Source organism: Trachemys scripta, chromosome 2 (genome assembly GCF_013100865.1).
Source record: "Trachemys scripta elegans isolate TJP31775 chromosome 2, CAS_Tse_1.0, whole genome shotgun sequence".
In the NCBI taxonomy this organism is placed as follows: Eukaryota; Metazoa; Chordata; order Testudines; family Emydidae; genus Trachemys; species Trachemys scripta.
The window spans coordinates 2,084,258-2,109,457 of NC_048299.1; the positions used below are offsets into that span (position 1 = coordinate 2,084,258).

A 25,200-nucleotide genomic window follows, 5' to 3' on the forward strand; every position below is an offset into this window, starting at 1 on the left:
AACATGGTGCCTTACCAAAGGCTCTTAAGCAAACAAAGTAGCCATGAGATAAGAGGGAAGGTCATCTCATGGATCAGTAAGTGGTTGAAAGATAGGAAGTACGGGGAGGGATAAATAGTCAATTTTCAGAACGGAGAGAGGTCAGTAGCAAGATCCCCCCCCAAGGATCTGTACTAGGAATACAAGCTGAGAGTGGATGATAGGATGGATCACTCAATGATTGCCTGTTCGGTTCATTACTTCTGAAGCACCTGGCATCAGCCACTGTTGGAAGACAGGATACTGAGCTAGATGGACGATTAGTCTGTCCCGACCCAGTATGGCTGTTCTTGTGTGCTGTTCAACATATTGTGACAAAGTTCCTCCTCTGCCTTGGTGGGTCCTGTGCTTATTGGCGGATTTGCTCACCTCAGAGATTCATGGCATCCCTCAGTTTGGCCACTTTTGCTAGTGGCTCAAACCTGCCATTCACTCAGCTAACCTCATCACTGATCAGCATGGGGAAAGGGAGGAGAACAATTCCCACAGTCTCTGCTGACCCACCTAGTGGGTTGGGGGACAGGCCAGGGACCTTCCCCTCTGGTGGGACCCACAGTCCAGGTCAGCTCCTCTTGTATCAAATAGGGAGTTGGAGGAATGGGGGGAACCCGGGCCCACCCTCTACTCCGGGTTCCAGCCCAGGGCCCTGTGGATCGCAGCTGTCCACAGTGTGTCCTGTAACAGCTGCGTGATAGCTACAACTCCCTGGGCTACTTCCCCAAGGCCTCCTCCCAACACCTTCTTTGTCCTCACTGCAGGACTTCCTCCTGATGACACTTGTACTCCTCAGTCCTCCAGCAGTATGCCTTCTCACTCTCAGCTCCTTGTGCGCCTCTGGCTCCTTGCACACGCCTCACTAACTGAAGTGAGGTCCTTTATAAACCAGGTGCCCTGATGAGCCTGCCTGTCCTAATTGATTCTAATAGCTTCTTAATTGATTCCAGGTGTCCTAATTAGCCTGCCAGACATAATTGGTTCCAGCAACTTCTTGATTGTTCTGGAACAGCCCATTATCTTGCTCAGGGAAAAGGGACCTGCTTAATCTGGGGCTAATATATGTACCTTCTATCACTCTCCTGTAGCCCTCTGGCCTGACCCTGTCACAATATTCATAAATGATCTGGAAAAGGGGGTAAACAATGGGGTGGCAAAAATGGCAGACAGTACAAAATTACTCAAGATAGTTAAGTCCAAAACTGACAGCAAAGAGTTACAAAGGGGTTCCACCAATCTGGTTGACTAAACAGCAAAATAACAGATGAAATTCAATGTTAGCTGCAAAGTAATGCACAAAGGAAAAAAGAATCCCAACTATATGTACAGAATGATACGGTCTAAGTTAGCCATTACCACCCAAGGAAGAGATCTTGGAGGCATTGTGGATAGTTTCCTGAAAACGTCCGGTCAGTGTGCAGCAACAATAAAAAAAAAACTAATAGTGTTGGGAACCATTAAAATAGAAGAAACACAAAATATAATGCCAATATATAAATCCATGGTATGCCTGCACCTTGAATACTGCGTGCAGTTCTGATTGCCCCATCTCAAAAAAGGTGTTTTAGAATTGGTGAAGGTACAGAGAAAGTTAAGTTATAAATGTTATAGAAAAAGTGAATAGCAAAGTTTTATTGACCCTGCTTAGAGTGATTACACATGTCCTTCCTATTTCAACTGTGTGTGCAGCTGGTGTACTGGTTTTTTGCACCAATCAGGCAACATATTTACCAACTTTCATCCCTAAACTTTGTACTCATAAACATGAGGAGAGACTCAATACTTCAGATGTTAGGAGAGCATTAATGTTTTACTTGGACAGAACTAAACCATTTAGATCATCCTTGCAATTGTTCGTGACAGTTGCAGACCGAATGGAAGGACCTTCTGATCTCTTCTCAAAGAATTTTGTTGTGGATCTCCTCTTCTATACATTTGTGCTATGACATGGCCAGTCTAACACCACCAAGTAGGGTACTAGTTCTTTCAACCAGATCTCTCTCAGCCTCTGCAACCTTTCTAGTCCGTATGCTTGTCCTGGACATTTGTGGAGCTGCAACTTGGTTTTTAGTGCACACTTTTGCCTCTCATTATGCCATTTTGCAACAGTTTAGAGATGATGCTAGCTATGGATGTGTAGTCCTTCAATTGTTGTTCAGGTAAACTCTGATCCCACCTCTCAGTTGAACTATTTCTGTGGTACCTGAGGCATGATGGACTTGTGCAAATCACTCAAAGAAGAAAAAATGGTTACTCACTTGTTCTGTAACTCTTGTTCTTTAAGATGTCTCACATTCCGTGACTCACCCTTCTTCCTTTCTTACTGGAGATTTCCCAGTAAGAAAGAACTGAGGGGATTCAGGGCTGGCTCTGCCCTTTATATCCTCACACAGCAACATAAGGCAGCAGAGGGTGACTGCACCAGTGCACTGGGTGTGCACACACCTGAAGTAGAATGGGCATGTGGAATACATCTCAAAGAACAACCATTACAAATCCAGTTTTAAATACGAGAAAGTACTTTTTCACACTGTGGATAACTAACTTGTGGAACTCATTGCTATGAAATGTTGTGATGGCCGAAGTATAACTGCGTTAAAAAAAGAAATGGATAAATTCCTGGAGGATAGGTCCATCAATGGCTATTATCCAAGATGGTCAAGGATGGTACCCTGTGCTTGGGGCAACCCTAAATCTCTCATGATCAGAAGCCAGGAGTGGAAGATGGGTAGTTCTACTCTATAATTGCCCTCTTCTGTACACTCCACTGAAGCTCTGGTACGGACCACTGTTGGAGATAGGATACTGGGCAAGACGGACTATGGTCTGACCCAGTATGGCAGCTCTTATGGTCTTAGAGAGATGACTTGCCCATGGTCACACAGCAGGTTAGTGACAAAGCCAGAAATAGAACCCAACTCTGAGTCTTACCATTGTCCTGTTTACTAGACCACACTATCTCCTATGGACATCATAAAATCCCTCTTGGACAATTGGTTAAGTACAGCAATGAGAAGAGGGGTAGGTCCCTAATTTCAGGAGTTAGGCTCCCAAGTGCCATTTGGTTTTGGAAATCTACCTCTGAGTTGTTGGTTTGTTTGGGATTTTTTTTTTCTTCCTGAAACAAGTATGGTCACTGCCAGAGGTAGGATACTGGACTGCATAGACCATTGTTCTTTTATGTGTTGGTAGTTCGTATGGCCGTCAATAATTAATATATTTTAATTTTTTGAATCTGAAGTACAATAGGTTAGTTCCTGTGATATGAGATTTGGAACATGGTAGTTGGAGGTAGTTTTGGTGGCTTAGATCTAAGGATACTGCACAGTGTGCACCAGCAATAAACTTCAGCCACAACTACTACTGAGGGAATTCTGCACCAAAAAATTAAAAATTCTGCGCACAATATTTTAAAATTCTGCATATTTTTTGTCCAAATAACACAATATAATCATGCCAGTTTCAATTATTTTGGTAATTTATTTAAAAATATCTGTCAGCAAGTATGTCTGTAGCAATACAGACAAAAAAAGACTCAGGTAATTTTTTTTGACACATAGATTCCTTGCTAGGCATATTAATACAGAACTTTAAGTAATTCATTTAAAGTACAATACAGAAACTTATTTCCCGAATCCCTCAGAAACAGCGCAAAGGCTTAGGGCAGTCAGGGGTAACAGCAGAGCTGAGGGAGAGGGAAGGAGCCTGAGAGTGAACCTGCAGGGTTGTTGGATGTGGGTAGGAGAAGTATGGAACAGTTGTTTGGGGGTTTTTTTTGGGGGGGGTGATAAGGAATTTTTAGGGCGTTGGGGAGCCTCCCTCATGCAGACCATGGCTGACCCCATGCCTCTCCCATTCAGTCAGGCACGTCTGTCCCTGTCTGTGTGGCCCTGCACCTCCACTCCCATTCAACCCCTGGCTCAATGCTCTCACCCCACTAACTCCTGAGCCTGCTCCCCAGTCTGTCCCCCTCCACTAGCCCTTCTGCACCCCAGTCTGTGACTCCCCCAGCAGCCCCATGTGCCCCACTCTGCCTGTCCAAACCTGGCTGTGCAAGCAGGGTGGTGTGATGAATGCAGCCAGCTGCTGGATGTTCTCGTGCCACAGTGGCATCTGGTGGGTGAAAGGTGGAACTGCAGCACTCCTCTGGCAGAATGTATTTTCTGTGGGGGGGAAAAAGATTCTGCACCAGACATGAATTCTGTGTGTTTGCAGTGGTGCAGAATTCCCCCAGGAGTACACAATGTGAAGAGCCTGGCATATCTGTAGTAATGTATAGGGTTGTCCTTTTCTCCCCAATAAAACAAAGGGATGCTAGTGTGGTAGGTGAGACAGATGTGCTTGCTAGGGAACGTTGTGTGCTTGTAAGGATTGAATCTTGATAGAGGGGTTACAAATGTCACATTTTCAATCTTGTTTACTTTCACAGTGAACCCAAAGAAAGACAGTGAAAACACGCCAGTGAAAGGAGGAACAGTAGCAGACCTAGGTAAAAAAAATTATATATTTTTAATTCTTTTTAGTCATTGTCTCATATAATGGACCCCTGTTTGTGCAATAAATGTTTGTAATTTTTTTATATTTAAAAAAGAAAAATGTGGTAAAACCAGATACTTGAAATTTTTTTAGATGTTCTTCCATCTGTGGAATCTCCATTTGGTACTTGCATTCTACCATCTAATGCAAATTTATGTGATAGAAGTTATTAGCTTTTTCCCTTGAAGCTGCTCCCTTGTAGACATTCTTTACACTATTACTGAGCTTGGTATATAGGGGCAGATACTTACCTTTTCCAGATCCCTTCTTTCCATGTACTGGGAACAAGAGTGATTCACTTTGAGACATACCTGAGCACTGCTGGGCTCTAGGCATTAAAGACTTAAATGAGTCTTCTACATTCTAGTGTGCAGGGCTGCATATAAGGACCTGGGCCAGGGGTAGTCAATTTTTTATTTTTGGTCAAGGTCCAAATTTCTTAGACAAAGTACAGTCAAAAGTCCAGACTTCCGAGAAACATTTTTCACTTCCCGATAACAATAATGATGATTAAAAAATAAAAAGATTTTGCAGTCCATTCAAAAGCATCTGCCGGTCTGGATTTGGCCCACGGTCCACCTTTTGGTATCGAGAGAGCTTAATTATCCTTGCTGTGTATTTATGCTCTTATCCTCTTTCTCTGTGGCAGCTCAGTGTGTACATGAAGAAGAGATTATGCTTTAATGTTGCACTGTCCATGTTCCTTTTTCTTGTCTCCTCCACCCACCCCAAACAAACAAAATCCTGTCCAATAAAATGACTGTGATGTACAAAGGTTTGCAGGTAATCCAGCTGCATTTCATAGAATCATAGAATCATAGAATATCAGAGTTGGAAGGGACCTCAAGAGGTCATCTAGTCCAACCCCCTGCTCAAAGCAGGACCAATTCCCAGCTAAATCATCCCAGCCAGGGCTTTGTCAAGCCGGGCCTTAAAAACCTCCAAGGAAGGAGACTCCACCACCTCCCTAGGTAACGCATTCCAGTGTTTCACCACCCTCCTAGTGAAATAGTTTTTCCTGATATCCAACCTGGACCTCCCCCACTGCAACTTGAGACCATTGCTCCTTGTTCTGTCATCTGCCACCACTGAGAACAGCCGAGCTCCATCCTCTTTGGAACCCCCCTTCAGGTAGTTGAAGGCTGCTATCAAATCCCCCCTCATTCTTCTCTTCTGGAGACTAAACAATCCCAGTTCTCTCAGCCTCTCCTCATAAGTCATGTGCTCCAGACCCCTAATCATTTTTGTTGCCCTCCGCTGGACTCTTTCCAATTTTTCCACATCCTTCTTGTAGTGTGGGGCCCAAAACTGGACACAGTATTCCAGATGAGGCCTCACCAATGTCGAATAAAGGGGAACGATCACGTTCCTCGATCTGCTGGCAATGCCCCTACTTATACAGCCCAAAATGCCATTAGCCTTCTTGGCAACAAGAGCACACTGTTGACTCATATCCAGCTTCTCGTCCACTGTGACCCCTAGGTCCTTTTCAGCAGAACTGCTACCTAGCCATTCGGTCCCTAGTCTGTAGCAGTGCATGGGATTCTTCCGTCCTAAGTGCAGGACTCTGCACTTGTCCTTGTTGAACCTCATCAGGTTTTTTTCTGCCCAATCCTCTAATTTGTCTAGGTCCCTCTGTATCCGATCCCTACCCTCTAGTGTATCTACCACGCCTCCTAGTTTAGTGTCATCTGCAAACTTGCTGAGAGTGCAGTCCACACCATCCTCCAGATCATTAATAAAGATATTAAACAAAACCGGCCCCAGGACCGACCCTTGGGGCACTCCACTTGAAACCGGCTGCGAACTAGACATGGAGCCATTGATCACTACCCGTTGAGCCCGACGATCTAGCCAGCTTTCTATCCACCTTACAGTCCATTCATCCAGCCCATACTTCTTTAACTTGGTGGCTAGAATACTGTGGGAAACCGTATCAAAAGCTTTGCTAAAGTCAAGAAATAACACATCCACTGCTTTCCCCTCATCCACAGAGCCAGTTATCTCCTCATAGAAGGCAATTAGGTTAGTCAGGCACGACTTCCCCTTCGTGAATCCATGCTGACTGTTCCTGATCACTTTCCTCTCCTCTAAATGTTTCATAATTGATTCCTTGAGGACCTGCTCCATGATTTTTCCAGGGACTGAGGTGAGGCTGACTGGCCTGTAGTTCCCCGGATCCTCCTTCTTCCCTTTTTTAAAGATGGGCACTACATTAGCCTTTTTCCAGTCATCTGGGACCTCCCCCGATCGCCATGAGTTTTCAAAAATAATGGCTAATGGCTCTGCAATCTCACCTGCCAACTCTTTTAGCACCCTCGGATGTAGCGCATCCGGCCCCATGGACTTGTGCACGTCCAGTTTTTCTAAATAGTCCTGAACCACTTCTTTCTCCACAGAGGGTTGGTCACCTTCTCCCCATGCTGTACTGCCCAGTGCAGCAATCTGGGAGCTGACCTTGTGCGTGAAGACAGAGGCAAAAAAATCATTGAGTACATTAGCTTTTTCCACATCCTCTGTCACTAGGTTGCCTCCCTCATTCAGTAAGGGGCCCACACTTTCCTTGATTTTCTTCTTGTTGCTAACATACCTGAAGAAACCCTTCTTGTTACTCTTAACATCTCTTGCTAACTGCAACTCCAAGTGTGATTTGGCCTTCCTGATTTCACTCCTGCACGCCTGAGCAATATTTTTATACTCCTCCCTGGTCATTTGTCCAATCTTCCACTTCTTATAAGCCTCTTTTTTGCATTTAAGATCAGCAAGGATTTCACTGTTTAGCCAAGCTGGTCGCCTGCCATATTTACTATTCTTTCTACACATCGGGATGGTTTGTTCCTGCAACCTCAATAAGGATTCTTTAAAATACAGCCAGCTCTCCTGGACCCCTTTGCCCTTCATGTTATTCTCCCAGGGGATCCTGCCCATCTGTTCCCTGAGGGAGTCAGTCTGCTTTTCTGAAGTCCAGGGTCCGTATTCTGCTGCTCTCCTTTCTTCCTTGTGTCTACTAAATTATTAGTTTAATTCTCTTTGCTCTTTACCTTGCAGATGAGCAGGATGAAGAGACAGTTGCTACAGGAGGAAAGGTAACAACTGTTCAGTTAGAAAAGTTTAGTAGGGAATAACCTTCATCTGACCTTCAAGAACTCAAACTGTACCTTGCTCCTAAATTGTCTTTAAGAATAAATACATCCTTTGTAGGAGAGAGTCTTCTGTTCATATGAAGTTCTCCTTTATATAGTAAAAGAAAATTTACTTAGTATTGTGAGGTTACTACACACTTTTAAACATAAGTTAAATGGAATCTGAAGAGACTTAAATAAACTTCAGCATGCTTTGCTCGGCTTTTAAAAACCTGCAGGATTGAATCCTCTGTTTTTGGGGAGAATTTATTAATTGAATTGTTGAAAATGTAGTGTCTTATGTATAAACAATTTGCCGAGTAAACCTTACTGTTCTGGTGGAGCACTGACCTCTAGAGGCCACTCATGCAGATGAGACAGAGCCAGATTTCCAAAATTTGGTGCATTTATTTGCATGTGTGGAATTTGTGTGCCTAACATGTACACCTGTGCACGCCAGTTAGGTTTGTTTGCACTTGCACATGTCCAACTTTGAAAACCTATCCCATACTCACTCTACTCAGTCTGTGCTATTCTTGTTTTACTAAATTTTGGATATATATCTGATTTGTATGTGGGTTTGCTGTAAAATTGAAGAACCTTTATGCTGTTTGAAAAGGGGAGAGAAGAAAGAATCTCAGGGCTTGTCTACAGTGTCCATTTATGGCACTGCAACTTTCTTGCTCAGGGGTGTGAAAAAACATCCCCCTGAGCGCAGCACGTTTCAGCACTGTGAAGCACCAGTGTAAACAGTGCACCAGCGCTGGGAGCTCTGCCATGACTACACAAGCCACGTTAAAGCGCTGCCGTGGCAGCGTTTTAGCGTTGCCATTGTAGACTAGCCCTTAGGCTGCTGTGCTCACGGGTGTGAAAAATCCACACCCTTCAGCCCTGGGACTGTGCTGACCTAACTCACCATGCAGACGCAGTTACATCAACAGAATAATATTCCATTGACCTAGCTGCCATTGCTCAGGGAGGTGGAGTTCATAAAGCAGCAGAAAACCTTTTTCTATCATTAGTATGTGTCCACGTTGCGGGATTACAGCGGTATAGCTACAGCACCGTAGGTATGGTGCCATAGCAGCCCTAATGTAGGCATGGCTGTAGTGGTGTATGCCATCTATCCAGATTGTAATCAGTTATGACTTTTGAAGTGTTATATAACCACCAACCTCACCCTGTCCCCTTCTCCCTCCACCCCGGCACACACACGGAGTACACAAAAAACCCGTACACAGCATTCGATGTCATCATGCCTTTTCAACAAGGGCTAATTCCTCCAACAGTTACGTTTGTCAACGCATTCAGCTCAGATTTCCTTCTTAAACACTGCTGCCACAGCCCAGTAATCTCCCCTAAAAAGCCTCAACAGCCTCTTTCAACACAGAACAGCTTCAGGAATCCTGGATCAGGCCAGGTTTGGGGGTGGTTGTTTTTTGTTTTTGTCTCAGCAGTCCTTCTCAGAACAGGATCCCATAGTCAAGGAAGCTGAAGCCCTCCTGGTGACACTACCTGCGCAGCCATGCACTTACCTCCAGGATGTAGCCGTATCTCCCTGGGTCCCTACCCTTGACTGAAAGGAACAATGAGAACACCACTTGCACCCTTCACCCTCACTCTGAACCCTGTAGTCACTTCTCATCTGCTCAGGGTTATACCTTGCAGTATCGTTAGGGCCCACATGCACAAGCAGCATGGGATAGTAGAGGGCTGGATGATCCTATGCAATTTCTGTGGCCGACTGAGAGTGGTGTTTCATGGGTTAGGATAGGGTGAAGTATGCTTCTTTTTATTCCCTTTTCTTGAACATTCCTCCACATTGGAATGTCAGCCTCTGAGTCATGCTAACCACCTGCAAGTATTCCCTGGCATCAGTAGTACTAGACATAGCCTATCGAGGGACTTGCAAGTTTCTGATTAGGATGCTGTATTTACAGTGCTTATTGCCGGCGCACATTAACTGGGCGTGTGAACCTTGCTACAGCGCACTGAGAGTTCCATAGCGCAGCAGATTGCACACAGCCAGTTAGTACACTGTAGATTCACACTGCAGCTTGCTGTGCACTAGACCACTGTGTAGACAAGTCCTTATTCATGCTCTCTCCTCCTCCTCCTCCCCCTCCCCCCCATTTTTAACGCTTTTATTGTCTTTCTCCTGCTGTAGGAAGATGAAGATCCCAACAAAGGTGATCAGAGTCGATCCATTGACCCGGGTGAAGACAATGTTACAGAACAGACCAATCACATAATTATTCCAAGCTATGCATCATGGTTTGACTACAACTGGTAAGAACAAAATGTGGGGAGAGAATTCAGAGAGTTACTGACCTTCTTTCACCAGTTAAATACCTGGGCTGGAATTCTGTTGAGTTGCAAGCAGAAATTAATTTAGTTTAGGTCTAGCGCCTTTTTGACAGCTATCCCCATTGCAAAATGCACCTTAATGTGATTAGAAGTTCTTTGTTCTTAGCCTTGTAGGGCTTGTGGTAGGTTAGAATTAAGGTGGAGAAGTTTGCACAGTACCTGTCTTCGGTATGCCTTGCCTTGGCTAGTGTTGCTTAGACTTATTTTTCATGAGTCCCAGATTTGCCAATAACCTTCCTGCTCACCCAGAACCTACCTTGGCCGCTAATTTTTCTAGAAATGGGAAATGTTTAACCATCATGGATTTCAAATATTGACTCTAAAAGGATTACTTATTATTTGGACTTTATCTGTGGGGGAAGAATGTCTGCTTGTCTTTGAATTCCCCTTCATCCTTTTTTATAAGGAGTGTCCAGCTTATTATGACTGTGTAGCTCAGAGATCTAGGTGAACTAACCAACGCTGGGTGTGTGTTGGGAGTGGAAGAGGAGAAGTATGAGTGACTATATCTAGAATTGCTAATCACTGGTGTCTGGAAACCCAGCCCTGACTGTAGTGATTTTTTTCAAAATACATGTTTTCAAAACTCAGGTGAGAGATTGTCACTAACCTGAAGTGGCCATCATTTGAGGGGAAGACCTCTTTGCCTGTGTGCCATTTTAGGGTTATAACATTGATGTTTCCTTGTTTGAAGTTTTAGGCTGTTGCAGCTGTGACAGCAAATTCTAATCTATACAAATGCATCCTTAATACGTTTCCAAATTTTCACAAAATGATCGTATGTGTCAGATGTCATCTTAGTTGTCGTCTTTCATTATTATTATTTGAAAGAGATGCAATGGTTAGGTCATTAGCCTGAGATTTGGGTTCAGTTTTCTGCTTTGCCAAACTATGACCCTTGGGCAAAGTGTCTGTGCTTAAAAATGAGGATAAAAAATGGCAATTAGCCAGGATGGACAGGGATGATGTCCCTAGCCTCTGTTTACCAGAAGCTGGGAATGGGCGATAGGGGATGAATCACTTGATCATTACCTGTTCTGTGCATTCCCTCTGGGGCACCTGGCATTGGCCACTGTCAGAAGACAGGATACTGGGCTAGATGTACCTTTGGTCTGACCCAGTATGGCTGTCCTTATGTTAAGAATACTGTCCTACCTCGCAATGTTGTCGTGAGGATAAATACATTAAAGGATTGTTAGGTGCTTAGGTACTCTGGTACTGGAGAGAGAGAACATTTTGTATTATGGTACCACCCAGAGGCCTCACTCGGAATCAAGGTACAATTATGCTGGGGCTTTCAAGCAAAATCCTGATATTGCAGTTGCAGGTTGTCTACTAAGAGGATTCCAGATTAATCTGTTTATAGCAGCAGTAATAATCCTAATGGGGTCTCTCAGGCAGCTAAATCAGTTTGTGCAACATGACTGGCAGAAACTTGGTGCTGTGTTTCTATAGACCCATACAAAACTGCTCATTAGATCATTAATGTCCACTATGACGCTTATGCTCCAATACATCCCTTAGTCTATAAGGTGTCACAGGACTCTTTGTTGCTTTAGACTAGACACTGTTTTCTAAAATATTTTGTAAAGTGTTATGGACAAAGTCATTCTAAGGCTAATATCATTTGGCTCCAGCAAAAAATAAAATAAAAATGTTTGTGTGTGTTGTATAGCACCAGCATGACCGGATCCTGACTGGTGTCATTGCATACTACTTCAACGCAAATAATACATACTAGAGAGAATGAGTATCTGAAGGAAAAACGGCTATGATTTTCTTTTACAAGGAGTGTTCTTTCTTCTCTCCCCGTGCCCCCATCCCATCCTCCAAAGAAGGAGTTATATCTAAAGGCCATCATAATTGTCCCCAATTCTTAACTTCATACAAAAAAAGTTGTCAGTGTATGAGCTTATTAAAGTAATTTTATGGAGGGAATCTCATTACTGTGTCATTTAAGCTTCTTTTACAAAATGGGGCTGACTTTTTTTATCATTGCCTAAAACAGAAAAGCTATTTCATAGTTCAGTTGATGGCAAGAGAATTATATCCAGAATACTGTGTATTCCTTGCTGTTTTAATACACATAACCCAGGAAAGGGCTCATCCATTAAAGCATGGAGAAATGAGTTGAATAATCAAGGACCATATAAATTTTGGCAGACAAGTTTGATTTTTTAAGCAGGATGAATTTCTATTTGCACTTTACATTTCATAGCCTGGTATAAGATTATTTTTCATATTCTATTTACCTTGTGTGTATTGCACAAAATGAACTGACTAGCTTTATGGTGATAGAATTCTGGAGGTGGAATTACTCTAAAGTTGAAATGTCTTGATCAGTTTGCTTTGTATTTTTTTAAAGTAACAGATCAGCAAACCATATTTCCTTCTTACGCTTTATTTGAAGGATGAGAGAAACTAATGGAAATCTCTTCACCTGCTACAGCATATGTTACTTGCAGCTAGTCTAGTAAAAGCTGTAGAATGGTAGTCTTCTTTCATCCCCCTTCAGTCAACTAAAAAATTCCACTTTTATTTGAAATTTCCCCCATAGTATTTACATGTAATGCATTAAATAACTGACTAAACTAAACTGAATTTTTACTTTATCCTTTGGGCTAGTTTACTTCGTGTGTTTGATAGCACTTTGTGTATTCTCAGTTTTGCTGTACAATAAGTCAGTTTCCTCTTTTATTTGTGTGCATCTTTCACATGGCAGCAGCAGAAAGAGAATTTTTTGTAAGAAAATGAGATTGTAAAATCCCCCCAAAACAGACAGAGCTTGAATTCAATTTAATTTTTTATTTTTTTATTTTAAATTGACTAGTGCAAAGATGTTGAAATATAGGATCATAAATTTAATACTCCTAAATGCCTATTTAGGCATTTGCCTGACTTTCAAAGCGATGAGCTCCCAATTCTAATGCTGCATGATTTTGAAGCAGATATTTGCAGGCTTACCATTACATATGAATTGCAAACATTTAGGTTTTTTTGAGGCAATCAGACCTGTGCTGAATACACTCTACTAATTAGACTGGGGTGCAGGCAAATGCATTTATCAACCTATAAACTTTCAAAACATTAGGGTAAAAATCTTGTTTTATGGGTTGAACATCTTGTTTCCTCTCACTCCACCCAAGTCTGATTAAAGGAACGTTGGGCATGTATCTTTCCATCACTTGAATTAAGCACAATCTTGACAATTCATGTCTAAACTGCTCTGCTTATGTGGTTAAAGCTAAGTAATTAGAGGATATATTTCTATATGCTGTGTTGGGATATTTGGGTGTGTGTACAGTGTTCGTTTTAAATGTTAGCACTTTAGGTGCGCATGTTACGGGTGGGTAAAAGTTCTTGAAGGTGAACTCAAGCTATTGGCAGCTGGATTTTGTATATTCTCTTTAGTAACCATGTTGCTTATCACACTTTCTTGCAGTATTCATGTAATTGAACGCCGCGCTCTTCCAGAGTTCTTCAATGGGAAAAACAAGTCCAAGACTCCAGAAATGTAAGTAAAATGCATAGATATAGGCATGTGGCTGTGTTCCCTAGTGAAGCCCAAACAATGCTTTCAGTTCCACAAAAACTGTAGTCTTTTTTTTTTTTTTTTCTCCCCCTTCCCCTTCACATACACAAGGGTGAACTGATGCATCAGAAAATAGTGTAAAGGGCATTGAGGTATTCCTGGTCTGTCCATTGTCAAGAAGTATCTGTTTATATAGTTAACTTTATTGTGATTTAGGTAAGAATTGTACATATCTAAGCAATATTAAGCAGGTTTGATATCTAGGAAAAATACAGCTGATGAATGGTTGCAAAGCTAGTACAGTGTGTTATGTACACAGTAAAATGGTTTCTGAAAGAAGTTTAAGGTTTTTTTAAGCATATATAATAAAAACAAAACATGAAAATAGCTAGCTGCCACTGATCTTTGTTTACAGATGTACAACACCTGAGCACACTGGTTTAAACATAAAAGTTCATAGCTCCAAGTATATAGCACTGAGATTCTGCAGTTCCATTGTAAGCATAAACAAACAGAATATTCCAAGCCACCTGGTAACCATTTTTCATTTATAACGTACCTGCTTTCATGCACCTGCAATTGTGCTGTTCTGATTTGAACTAGAGGTTTACAGCCATCATTGTGGTGTCTAGTGCCTATCATCCGCTGCAGAACTTTACACAATTGTTTAAAAATAACAGAACCACGTCCCACAGGATCCTCACTACGAATGCTGCTTTTCAGACTTGGGAATGGCAGTTTTGATGTATTTTGTTTCAGTGTAAAAGTCTCTTTGGCTGTAATACCATCTCAAAATATGCCAGGTTGCTCTGTACACCAGATTAACTTCTATGTTCAGTTCAAGACATAACATGATAAACATTTTGATGCAAGATCACTGGCTTATCTCTAGAATTTGCTGTTTTCCTTGCAGTCCTACTGTATGCTTTAATAGGTGTATCTCCTCCTTACCATCTGTTTAAGAAGATCTTCCTATTAAAATAATCTAATTATGTTTGTTCATATACACTAGCAACTAGTCATGGAAATATTATCTTTAATATGAAAGGTTAAAAGGAGATTGTCAAGATAAATCTTATTTTTTGTTAATAACTCTTTAGATTAATGAAACGGAAAGAATTACATTTGCTTTTCTCTGTTTGCTTTTGTAAAGTATTGCATGTCTGTCAGCACAAAAAGTAAAACTATGCTATTTAGCGTTTGTTTAAAGTGTGTTTCACTGTCAAATTTTTGTGGAATAGCACAAGGCTGATAATTGTGTTTTCAACAATACAGGAAGATATTTAAATTGACAAAACTCTGTTTTAGTTTAAAAGGATTCATGAAAACATGTCTGCTCATACTAAATCTTAAAATCTGTGGTAACTCTGTAAAACATTATGGCACCAATTTGGGCAGATGGATCTTGAATGGGAATTTTAGCACAGGTTTGTGTACTTGCCGCAATTTCAGTGAATGCTGCATATTTTTGGCATTGGGATTTAAAAGTGCAAGTTGAATGCCAAACAGAAGAAATAAACCTTTATTTAAAAAAAAAATAGTTTGGTTGTTCAGTTATGACACAGCCCATTCCAAACACACACACACACACACAGCATTTCTGTTGTCGCTTGAAATATTGGCCGAGTACCACTGGTGCAAAGATGTGTCTTAAATGGAATTTTTGCTGAGGGTAAAGACTTCACCTAAATCAGGGGTCTCAAACATGCGGGTTGCATGCTGCCCATGGAGTTTTTTCCTGAGGCCCCCCATAGGTGCCAACTCCACCGGCAGCCAAGTTCCCCTCATCCTCCATCTCCGCTCCCCCGAGTGCACCGTGTCCCCGCTCCTCCGCCTACCTCCCTGTCCTTCGTGGTGCTTAGGACTTTCCAGGAGGGAGGAGCGGGGATGCGGTGTGCTCGGGGGAGGAGGCCGGGCAGGGATTAGGAAAAGGGGTTGGAATGGGGGCGAGGAAGGGGCAGGGCTTCATAGAAGGGGTGGAGTGGGGGTGGGAGTAGAGGGGGGGATCTTTAACCAAAGTAATTCTAAAAGTAAACGCATATTTTGTCATTTGAGTGAGGTGCATTACTGAGTGTTTATATTTTATTAAAACTCCTCTTCGCATTAGTTTTAAAAAAGTTAATACATTGACTTTTAATAGCATACTATATTACTCTTCGTTTTTTTCATTTTTACTATACTTCTGTATCATTATATGAAAAGGTTTCAGTGATACGGCCCTCGGGCCAATGTACTAGTCCTCATGTGGCCCTCGTGGTGATTTGAGTTTGAGATCCCTGACCTAAATACTACTTTAATATAGCTTTCTTCCTCCCTCACTAGTACTTAATTTAATTAGCATGCTAGAAAATCACACAACTGATTATATCTGCTAACAGAATACACCTCCTTTAAAGATTGCAAACCTAGAGTTCTCACTCTTGGTCTCATCTTCCCAGGGCAAGACCAGACACAACTCTCATAGCTTTTAAGACTTTTGATCCTTTTGAAGCTGTGTGTCTAGAGTGCAACACACACACATCACATCTACTGGTGAAGGAATTTCTCAAACTGCCACTACTCCAGCCCAAACAAGGACAGTCAATTAGAAATAATGGGAGTAAAAAATCATAAATGATTTTCATGGCCCCATGACTCTTTCTTGAATCAGTTCTCCTGTTACCCCTTTCTTTCCAGTTTCCTCTGCTTCCTTTGTTTTGGTGCGTCGTTCTTTGCCACTTCAAGTGTTTTTGAGGCGCTTTGAAATTTTCTCTGCGCTTCTGCAGGTTACGCCTCAGCACTCTTTGGGCTCAGTTTGACTTAGTGCAATTTTTACTCCTGGGGGGATTCTGCATGCCCGCAGAAAATACCCCCACCCTGCAGAATTCCTGTGCTTGGGGCCATGGGTGTGGTTTTTTTTTTTGGGGGTGGGTTCCCAAAACAGAGGGGAGGCATAGGGAGGCACATGGGGTTATATGCCACTCCCCCCTATTTCTGCAAGCGCAGAGCTACCCAGCTGAAGGAGGCTGCGTCTAGGCTTTTGCTGACTCTTCAGCTGAACGCCGCACCCTGGGTCCTAGTGCCAGTCGTGTTTCACTTCTGTGTGCTGCCAGGCTTCCTTGTTTTCTGTGCAGCAGTGAGTGCCTGCGGTGGGGCTGGATAAGCGGGGGTTGGGGAAAATGATGGAAGAAGAGGTGTGGGGAAGGAAGCAGGGGTGGAAAAGGGCAGGGGGAGGTGAATGTGAGAGTGAGGGGGATGAGATGGGGAAGAAAAGGGGATAGGGGAGTCACGGGGGAAAGCGGAAGCCCAGCTGGGGCTCCCCCGTTATGCCGGGCCATCGAACCCTCACCCTGACAAGCTCTACCCCCTACCCCTAGACCCCTCCAAGACCCCCACACCCTGACCCCAACCAGCTGTACCTGGACCCCCAACCTAGAAGCCCCACTCCCCCAGCACCCGGACCCCCCACTGAGCCCCCTGCTGATCCCCAACCACCTTCACCTGGATCACCTGCAGAGTCCCATTGCCCCTGCACCCCGAAACCCCCAATGAGCCCCTGTGCATCCAGATCTCGCACTGAGCCACCCTCACCCAGATTGCCCTACACAGAAACGCTCACCCTACACCTGGATGCCCCCACACCAAGTCCCTCCACACTTGGATCCTGCTGGACTGAGCCTTCTCATCTGCACCTGGGTGTTTCTGGGGCAGGCCCAGCCCTTGCACTGTATCAGGGTCAGGTGCAGCCTCACTGCCGAGTCCCTATACCAGGGGAGGTGGGAGCTTCAGGGTGATCTCCCACCTCAATGCAGCCAGTCGCCTGTATTCCCCACTGCCGTCCTGGAACAACATTTATTTATTGACAAATAAAATTTGCAGAATTTTAAAATATTGTGTGCAGAATTTTTAGTTTTTGGTGCAGAATTCCTTCAGGAGTAAATTTCTCCTTTTCAGCATGTCATCCTCGTCTTCCCTTAAGCGACAGCAGCTTTAATGTACTTGTAGCAAAAAGACATCAGTTAAGAACAAGCACAACTGCTACATTCCTGTGCTTTGGTGTTGAATGTTACATGCATGGGTGTCAGAGCTGCCTGGATGTCTCTGAAAACCATTAAGTTTTATGAATCCCTTCGATCACTTTTAAAGGCTCTGAGTGCCTCTTGTAAGTAGGCCTTCAGTTGAAGCATGAGTTGGCCAATGCTCACGCAAGAGCTTGCGGGCAGAGGTATTCATAACTAGACAGACGACTGATACTGATCTTAGAACCTTTAGCTTTGACACTGAGAACCATTTGGAAGTAGACTTTACCATTCGGCAACCGCTATCTTTCACTGTGTGCCATGCCTGGTTTACAAGGCTAAAAACCGGTTGAGCTGTGGAAAAAGGCTGCCCAGTATGGCAGTCATTTCCAGGAGTGGTGGAAGATTGAGTCTGAAGGCATAGACCTAGTCTAGTATCAAGTGTGGAGGCCTTGTAACACTGGGCAGCACAGTATAGGGAGGAGGTGACTGGCCCTCTGTGGTGAAAGAACTGGTTCGGGACTATTTAGAAAAACTGGACGAGCACAAGTCCATGGGACCGGATGCGCTGCATATGAGGGTGCTAAAGGAGTTGGCGGATGTGATTGTGGAGCCATTGGCCATTATCTTTGAAAACTCATGGCGATCGGGGGAGGTCCCGGATGACTGGAAAAAGGCTAATGTAGTGCCCATCTTTAAAAAAGGGAAGGAGGAGGATCTGGGGAACTACAGGCCAGTCAGCCTCACCTCAGACCCTGGAAAAATCATGGAGCAGGTCCTCAAGGAATCAATTCTGAAGCACTTAAAGGAGAGGAAAGTGATCAGGAACAGTCAGGATGGATTCACCAAGGGCAAGTCATGCCTGACTAACCAAATTGCCTTCTATGAGGAGATAACTGGCTCTGTGGATGAGGGGAAAGCAGTGGATGTGTTATTCCTTGACTTTAGCAAAGCTTTTGATACAGTCTCCCAAAGTATTCTTGCCACCAAGTTAAAGAAGTATGGGCTGGATGAATGGACTATAAGGTGGATAGAAAGCTGGCTAGATCGTCGGGCTCAACGGGTAGTGATCAACGGCTCCATGTCTAGTTGGCAGCCGGTTTCAGGCGGAGTGCCCCAGGGGTCGGTCCTGGGGCCGGTTTTGTTCAATATCTTCGTTAATGATCTGGAGGATGGCGTGGACTGCACTCTCAGCAAGTTTGCAGATGACACTAAACTGGGAGGAGTGGTAGATATGCTGGAGGGTAGGGACAGGATACAGAGGGACCTAGACAAATTAGAGGATTGGGCCAAAAGAAACCTGATGAGGTTCAACAAGGACAAGTGCAGAGTCCTGCACTTAGGACGGAAGAATCCCATGCATTGTTACAGACTAGGGACCGAATGGCTAGGAAGCAGTTCTGCAGAAAAAGACCTAGGGGTTACAGTGGACGAGAAGCTGGATATGAGTCAACAGTGTGCCAAGAAGGCTAACAGCATTTTGGGCTGTATAAGTAGGGGCATTGCCAGCAGATCGAGGGACGTGATCGTTCCCCTCTATTCGACATTGGTGAGGCCTCATCTGGAGTACTGTGTCTAGTTTTGGGCCCCACACTACAAGAAGGATGTGGAAAAATTGGAAAGAGTCCAGCGGAGGGCAACAAAAATGATTAGGGGGCTGGAGCACATGATGTATAAGGAGAGGCTGAGGGAACTGGGATTATTTAGTGTGGAGAAGAGAAGAATGAGGGGGGATTTGATAGCTGCTTTCAACTACCTGAAAGGGGGTTCCAAAGAGGATGGATCTAGACTGTTCTCAGTGGTGGCAGATGACAGAACAAGGAGTAATGGTCTCAAGTTGCAGTTGGGGAGGTTTAGGTTGGATATTAGGAACAACTTTTTCATTAGGAGGGTGGTGAAGCACTGGAATGGGTTACCTAGGGAGGTGGTGGAATCTCCTTCCTTAGAGGTTTTTACGGTCAGGCTTGACAAAGCCCTGGCTGGGATGATTTAGTTGGGAATTGGTCCTGCTTTGAGCAGGGGTTTGGACTAGATGACCTCCTGAGGTCCCTTCCAACCCTGATATTCTATAAAGCGCCACTGACCTGGAATGCTGTTTCAGCTGTTGGTGCCTAGTTATGTGATACCCAAGTTACAGCCAGGCTTGCAGACTGATAGGGAAGGGCATTGAGCGGACAATGTATGGGGGACCTCTTGTACCCATGTGAATACTTTAGGCATCTTAAGTGTTTGGGTCAATGGCCGAAAAGCACACCTGGAACCAAAACAAAAATGTCAATGAATTGTTAATGATTCTGGACATCTTTAAATGCCAGGGTTGAGCCCCTCATTTCGAATGAGCTTTTTCACTTTTTTTCTTTTTTGGGGGGAGGGGGGAAGAGGGGGGTTTGCCTGCTTATATTTCACAACAACGAGAGAGCTATTTTGGCAATCTGAGAGCTACTTTTAATTTGCGGATTATTTATTAAACACATAAAGAATAGTTGATACTTTGACAACACACACAGAAAGATATGGACTCTGATTAAAACTAAATAGACACAAATATAAAATGCTTAGGGGGTGAGTCAGATGATGTCACACAAACAAATTTGATAAAGAAATACACACTTAACTTCTTGTGCTTTATATTGATTGCAAAGTTCATTAGGAGTAACAAGAAAACCCTGCAGGTCTTCAGCTTCACTGTCACCCTGCAGTTATAAGTTTTAGGACTTTATGGTCCTTGAACTGAATATCAGGCACCCCTGGCTTGCTGTACATATTGAAGGATGGGGGCCAACATGGAGATATTTTAGTAATGGTCAGAATTTGAAATGACACATACTATGAATCTGTGTAGATTTTCAAATGTCTGTGAACTGCCTTCTCTTTCCAGATACCTGGCTTACCGTAACTTCATGATTGATACGTATCGCTTAAACCCTCAGGAGTACTTGACCAGCACTGCCTGCAGAAGGAACTTGACTGGAGATGTATGTGCTGTAATGAGGTAAAATCTTAAATCTTGCAGCCACTACCCTTAGCTGTAACAATACATTTTATCCCAGCGAAGCTGCTTTATTACAAATTGTAAGTTATATCTCCTGCATAATGAGGTAGAAGACTTGGGGCCTGGGCGCATCAATTATGTTTCTATTAGCAGATCGTTTTTTTTCCTTTTGTGGTGAACACCACATTTTATAAGACCCTTATTGACAGTGAATATAACAGTGGAAGTTAAATACTGTGAGCATGGCTCCGAGACCAGCAAGAGATTGCATGTTAACTAATACAGTGATATTCAGCTTCTACCATGCAATTTTTTTTCAGTATGTTTTTAGAATTTCCAGTATGGCAGCTCACTGTGTGTTTTTTGCCAAGTGAGCATCTTATATCTGTATTGTGATAAATACTTTTTTAAAATAGCTTTTTTTGTACAAGAGATTCCAAAGCATGTTATACTCCATACATACAGCATCACTGATGCACAATCACCCTGAGGCAGATGGTGGAAGCTAACTGATGCATAGTACGGAAACTATCACAATTCATCCCACTCTTTTCTCTCTCTCCTCTCCTCTCCCCCTCCCCTTCCCCCCCCATCCTCCAAAGAAGTTTTCACATCAGCGGGCTTAGCTTTAGATCTGTTTTCTGAATTGTGTGAAATGGTTTCCCGTTGCCCATAATTGAAATTGTCGGTCCACTCTCATTTTGTTGAATGCAGAGAAGTGGGATTGTCAAGCCTGCATTGAGAATTAATGCAATGTGTTCTGTTTCCCTGTCTGTGATAAAGGAGAAGTGTAGACAGCTATAGGACAGTGCTCAACCTGCCTGTGTTTGATTTGCAGCAAACGCATCACAGTTCCACACTTGAACTTTCTCCCTGGTATCTTCTTTCTGCAGCTGCAGATGTGCTTCAGGGTTTGTTTCCTCAGACTTTAATCATGTAATGTTGTTTCCTAGAGTGCATGCCTTTCTGGAGCAGTGGGGTCTAGTTAACTACCAAGTGGATCCAGAAAGCCGTCCCATGGCAATGGGCCCTCCTCCTACTCCTCACTTCAACGTGCTTGCTGATACCCCCTCTGGACTTATGCCTCTTCATCTCCGAGCTCCTCAGGTAAATCCTACAGGTGCCACCACCATGTCCATGTGCGCACACTTATTCAGATAGAAATAGTGGTACATGTATTTTGGAATGGCTTAATGTAGTCCTAACTAGTCTGTATTTGTAGCTACGGGCAGTGGTGTGCGTACCTGAATGAAGTATGTAGCTCATGCATTTTCTGAAAAAAATGCATCCTTCTCTTCACATGCCCTTCAGTCTCAGTGAGATTCTGTTAGTAGTAGATTTTCCATCTCTCCATCATTCTGTAGAGTAATGCTGCACCTACAGTTGCAGCGCTCCAAACCCAAATTTGCTAGTTTTGTGTGTAAATAATGGTTCATGGGGAGAATGCTAGTTCAGTGCACACCTGTGTAGATGCATTTTGATGATAATTTGTTTGGGGTTTTTGTTTAGGTCCCTGCTGCCCAGCAGATGTTGAGCTTTCCTGAGAAAAACAAAGAAAAGCCTACTGACCTGCAGAACTTTGGACTTCGCACAGACATTTACTCAAAGAAGACCTTGGCAAAGGTAAAGTTGCTTGGGTTTTTCTTTCCCTTTGGCTTCTATTTAGCTTTCTTCCACAAACCTTAGTCATTACATAATCACTAGGTGGGATGTTGCTGCTCCTCCATCCTTGTCCCATGTGTCTTCCACCTGGACAATATTCTAAATTGTGGCCTCTTGTAGTTGTGCCAGGTGCCTGAAACATAATTAACGCAGTAGAAATACAAACCTTTACGCTCCCATAAGCTCATCAGCACTGTCCCTCTCCAAACATTCTGGGAATTCCTACCTCATCATTAGGGCCCTACCAAATTCACTGTCCATTTTGGTCAATTTCATGGTCAGAGCGTTTTAAAATTTACATCTGAAATTTCACTGTGTTCTAACCGCGGGGGTCCCAACCCAAAAGGGGATCATGGCGGGGAGGGTCACAAAGCTGTTGTAGGGGGGGGTCGTGAAGTTGCTACCCTCACTTCTGTGTTGCTGAACTCTGAAGGCAGCAGTTGCGGAGCTTCCTGCATCTGGAGGTGAGTCTGATCTTGGTGTGCTACTGGGAGCGCTCCAGCCAGGGGCTGCTAGTCCCAGCCGGCTGGGTGAGAGACAAGACTTGCTCTTCCTTTGCATGGCCCCTCTACCAGGGAGATCTGACCCCCCTCCGAGTACCTCCTCCAGCTGCAGGAAGCTCTGCAGCTGGGCAGCAACCCTGGAGCTTCGTGCAACTGGAAGAAGTTTGTGGAAGTGGGTCCGATCTCCCCTGTGCTGCTGGGAGCACCCCAGCTGGGAGCTCCTAGTTTCTGGTCTTTGCCAGTGCCCGGGGCTCCAGCCAATTTGGTGGCCTCCAGAAAAATGGGCACCTTGAGCTCTGGTGCCTCAAGCTGTGGGGGCAGAAGCCCAGCGCCCCAAGTCAAGCTCTGGAGCTGCTGCAGCACAGAAGTGAGGGTCTGATTTCCCCACCAACAGCGGCTGTGTAGGGGAAGCACAAGTACTGTCCCTCCCCGGCCCAGGCTAGAGCTAGGCGCCCCCAGCTGGGGCACTCCCAGCAGCGTGTGGGGAGATCAGATATCACAGGGAAGGGCTTATTTCACTGACCATAATATGTTTTTCACAGCTGTGAAAATGGTAGGGCTCTTCTCATCATAGGTATCACATGCAGCAAGCTAAATGTTTCGAAATAGATTTCATAGGAGGTTGGGAGGTAATTCCCACTAGTCAATTTTTGTATAGATTGTTCTGTTTTCCCAGTTCGTATGGGACATTGTTCCTCGTCTTACAGAACTGGAAGGTCACTTCATCAGCAAAGGGTGGCTCTCTGAGCCAAGTCATGAAGTGATGTTCTGACACACCATCATTGCAGCATGTCCCAAACGGATTTAATGCTGTGATTCACCATTGCAATGCAGCGTCAAGACAAAATGCCATGCTTCTGTGATTGCCTGCTGCATTTCACACTGTTCTCTCCCTCTGCCCTTCTGGCTGCTTAAAGAGAAGGTATTTGGCAGTACTCGGGTATCCTAGAAACCATGGTCCATTTATTCAGTGCTGCCTCATGTCGGGAACTATATAGGGTTCTTCTCAGATCATCGTTTCGCTCGCCCTAGTTGAGACCAGACTGACTGCTTGGACGTGGATTCCATAAGAGCAGTATGGGTTGTCCCAAAGAGCACACAGATTGAGGATTACTATTGACAATGTCACACTGTTCTAAAGACTGAGGGTACCTACTAGAAATCGGTATTCAACCCGTACCAGATTTCATTGTGTGATTTATTCGCTTATTTTTGATTGATACTCATTCAGTGAGAGTGCTTGTCCTTTTCTCTAGGTGCTCCTCGACGCTTCTTAAACACAGTTATAAAAATGGACTTAGGCTTTGAGATTCTCCTCCCATCCCCTCCCCCCCCACCTCACCACCACCCCACCCCCCCGAAAGTGATTTCCTTTTGTGTACATGCAATTTACTCCTGGGGGAATTCTGTGCCACTGCACATGTGCAGAATTTATGTCCCCTGCAGATTTCTTTGCTTCCCCACAGAAAAATGACTTTCTGATGGGGAATCAAAGGGGAGCCACAAGAGCAGTCATGCGACCCTCCCACAGTATGTTTCGGGGGCCCCAGAGAAGCTGGCAAAGAGGTAAATCACTGTGGGGCCAGGGGTGGGACTGGGGAAGACCTGGTTGGTGGCTCCTATCCTGCAGCAGGCTCAGCTGCTAGTCCCGGCTGGGCTGGGCAGGATGGGACTTCCTCTTCCCTTGCACGGCATCTGGCGCTGTGTCAGACCCACCCCCAGATTTCTCCCCCAGCTGAAGGAAGCTCTCAAACTCTTTCCTCCCACCCACTTCCTGCACCCATGGCTCCTCAGCCCAAACCTGGATCCCCCCCCTGCCCCCACACTTGGATCCTGCCTGGGCTAAGCCTGCCTGCCTGCCCGCCCACATCTGGTGCACCCGCCACAGAGGGGCAGGGCCCTGGGATGTTTTTGGAGCAGGCCCGGTCCTTGCGCTATCTCAGGGTTGGGTGCAGCTTCACCACTGAGTCTGTGTCCTTGGGGGAGCTGCACAGTGATCTCCCACCTCTGTGCAGCCAGTAGCCTGTGCTGCCCAGTGCCATGCTGGATGGAGCCTCCACATTTATTTGACAAATAAAATTTGCAGAATTTTAAAATATTGTGTGCAGAATTTTTATTTTTTTGATGTATAATTTTTAACTTTTTGGCACAGAATGCCCTTAAGAGTAACAATTTCTTTTCAAGCACTCACACCGCCTGTGTAAGAATTGTGAGAGTCTGATGGCTGACACTTTTAATTTGTGTTGCATGGGTTAGTGATCTGTACTCTGTGCAGATATTTGGGGAAAGGATAAGTTATTGGCACTAATTCGGTGTCTTACACAGAACTGCATAACCCCATTAACCTTCCCTCCTTATGAGGGAAGCTTTGACATCTGTGATGGGGTGTTGATATCAGCTGAAGCTGGTGGTAGTATCCTCTCCAAGAGTTCTGTAGTTTCAAGGAAACTTTTAA

At 44.2% G+C, this 25,200-nt stretch overlaps 1 protein-coding gene across 2 annotated transcripts in view; it reads left to right on the top strand.

Moving 5' to 3' along the window:
* The window catches only part of SMARCC1 (SWI/SNF related, matrix associated, actin dependent regulator of chromatin subfamily c member 1), a 157,394-nt gene that overhangs the window by 51,339 nt on the left and 80,855 nt on the right, over positions 1 to 25,200 (top strand). For both annotated transcript variants that reach the window (XM_034759721.1, XM_034759722.1), the window contains 7 exons: positions 4,463 to 4,522; positions 7,618 to 7,655; positions 9,859 to 9,980; positions 13,501 to 13,572; positions 20,467 to 20,580; positions 21,534 to 21,687; positions 22,090 to 22,203. In XM_034759721.1, coding sequence (XP_034615612.1) covers positions 4,463 to 4,522; positions 7,618 to 7,655; positions 9,859 to 9,980; positions 13,501 to 13,572; positions 20,467 to 20,580; positions 21,534 to 21,687; positions 22,090 to 22,203 — 674 coding nt within the window. The remainder of the gene's footprint in view (positions 1 to 4,462; positions 4,523 to 7,617; positions 7,656 to 9,858; positions 9,981 to 13,500; positions 13,573 to 20,466; positions 20,581 to 21,533; positions 21,688 to 22,089; positions 22,204 to 25,200) is intronic.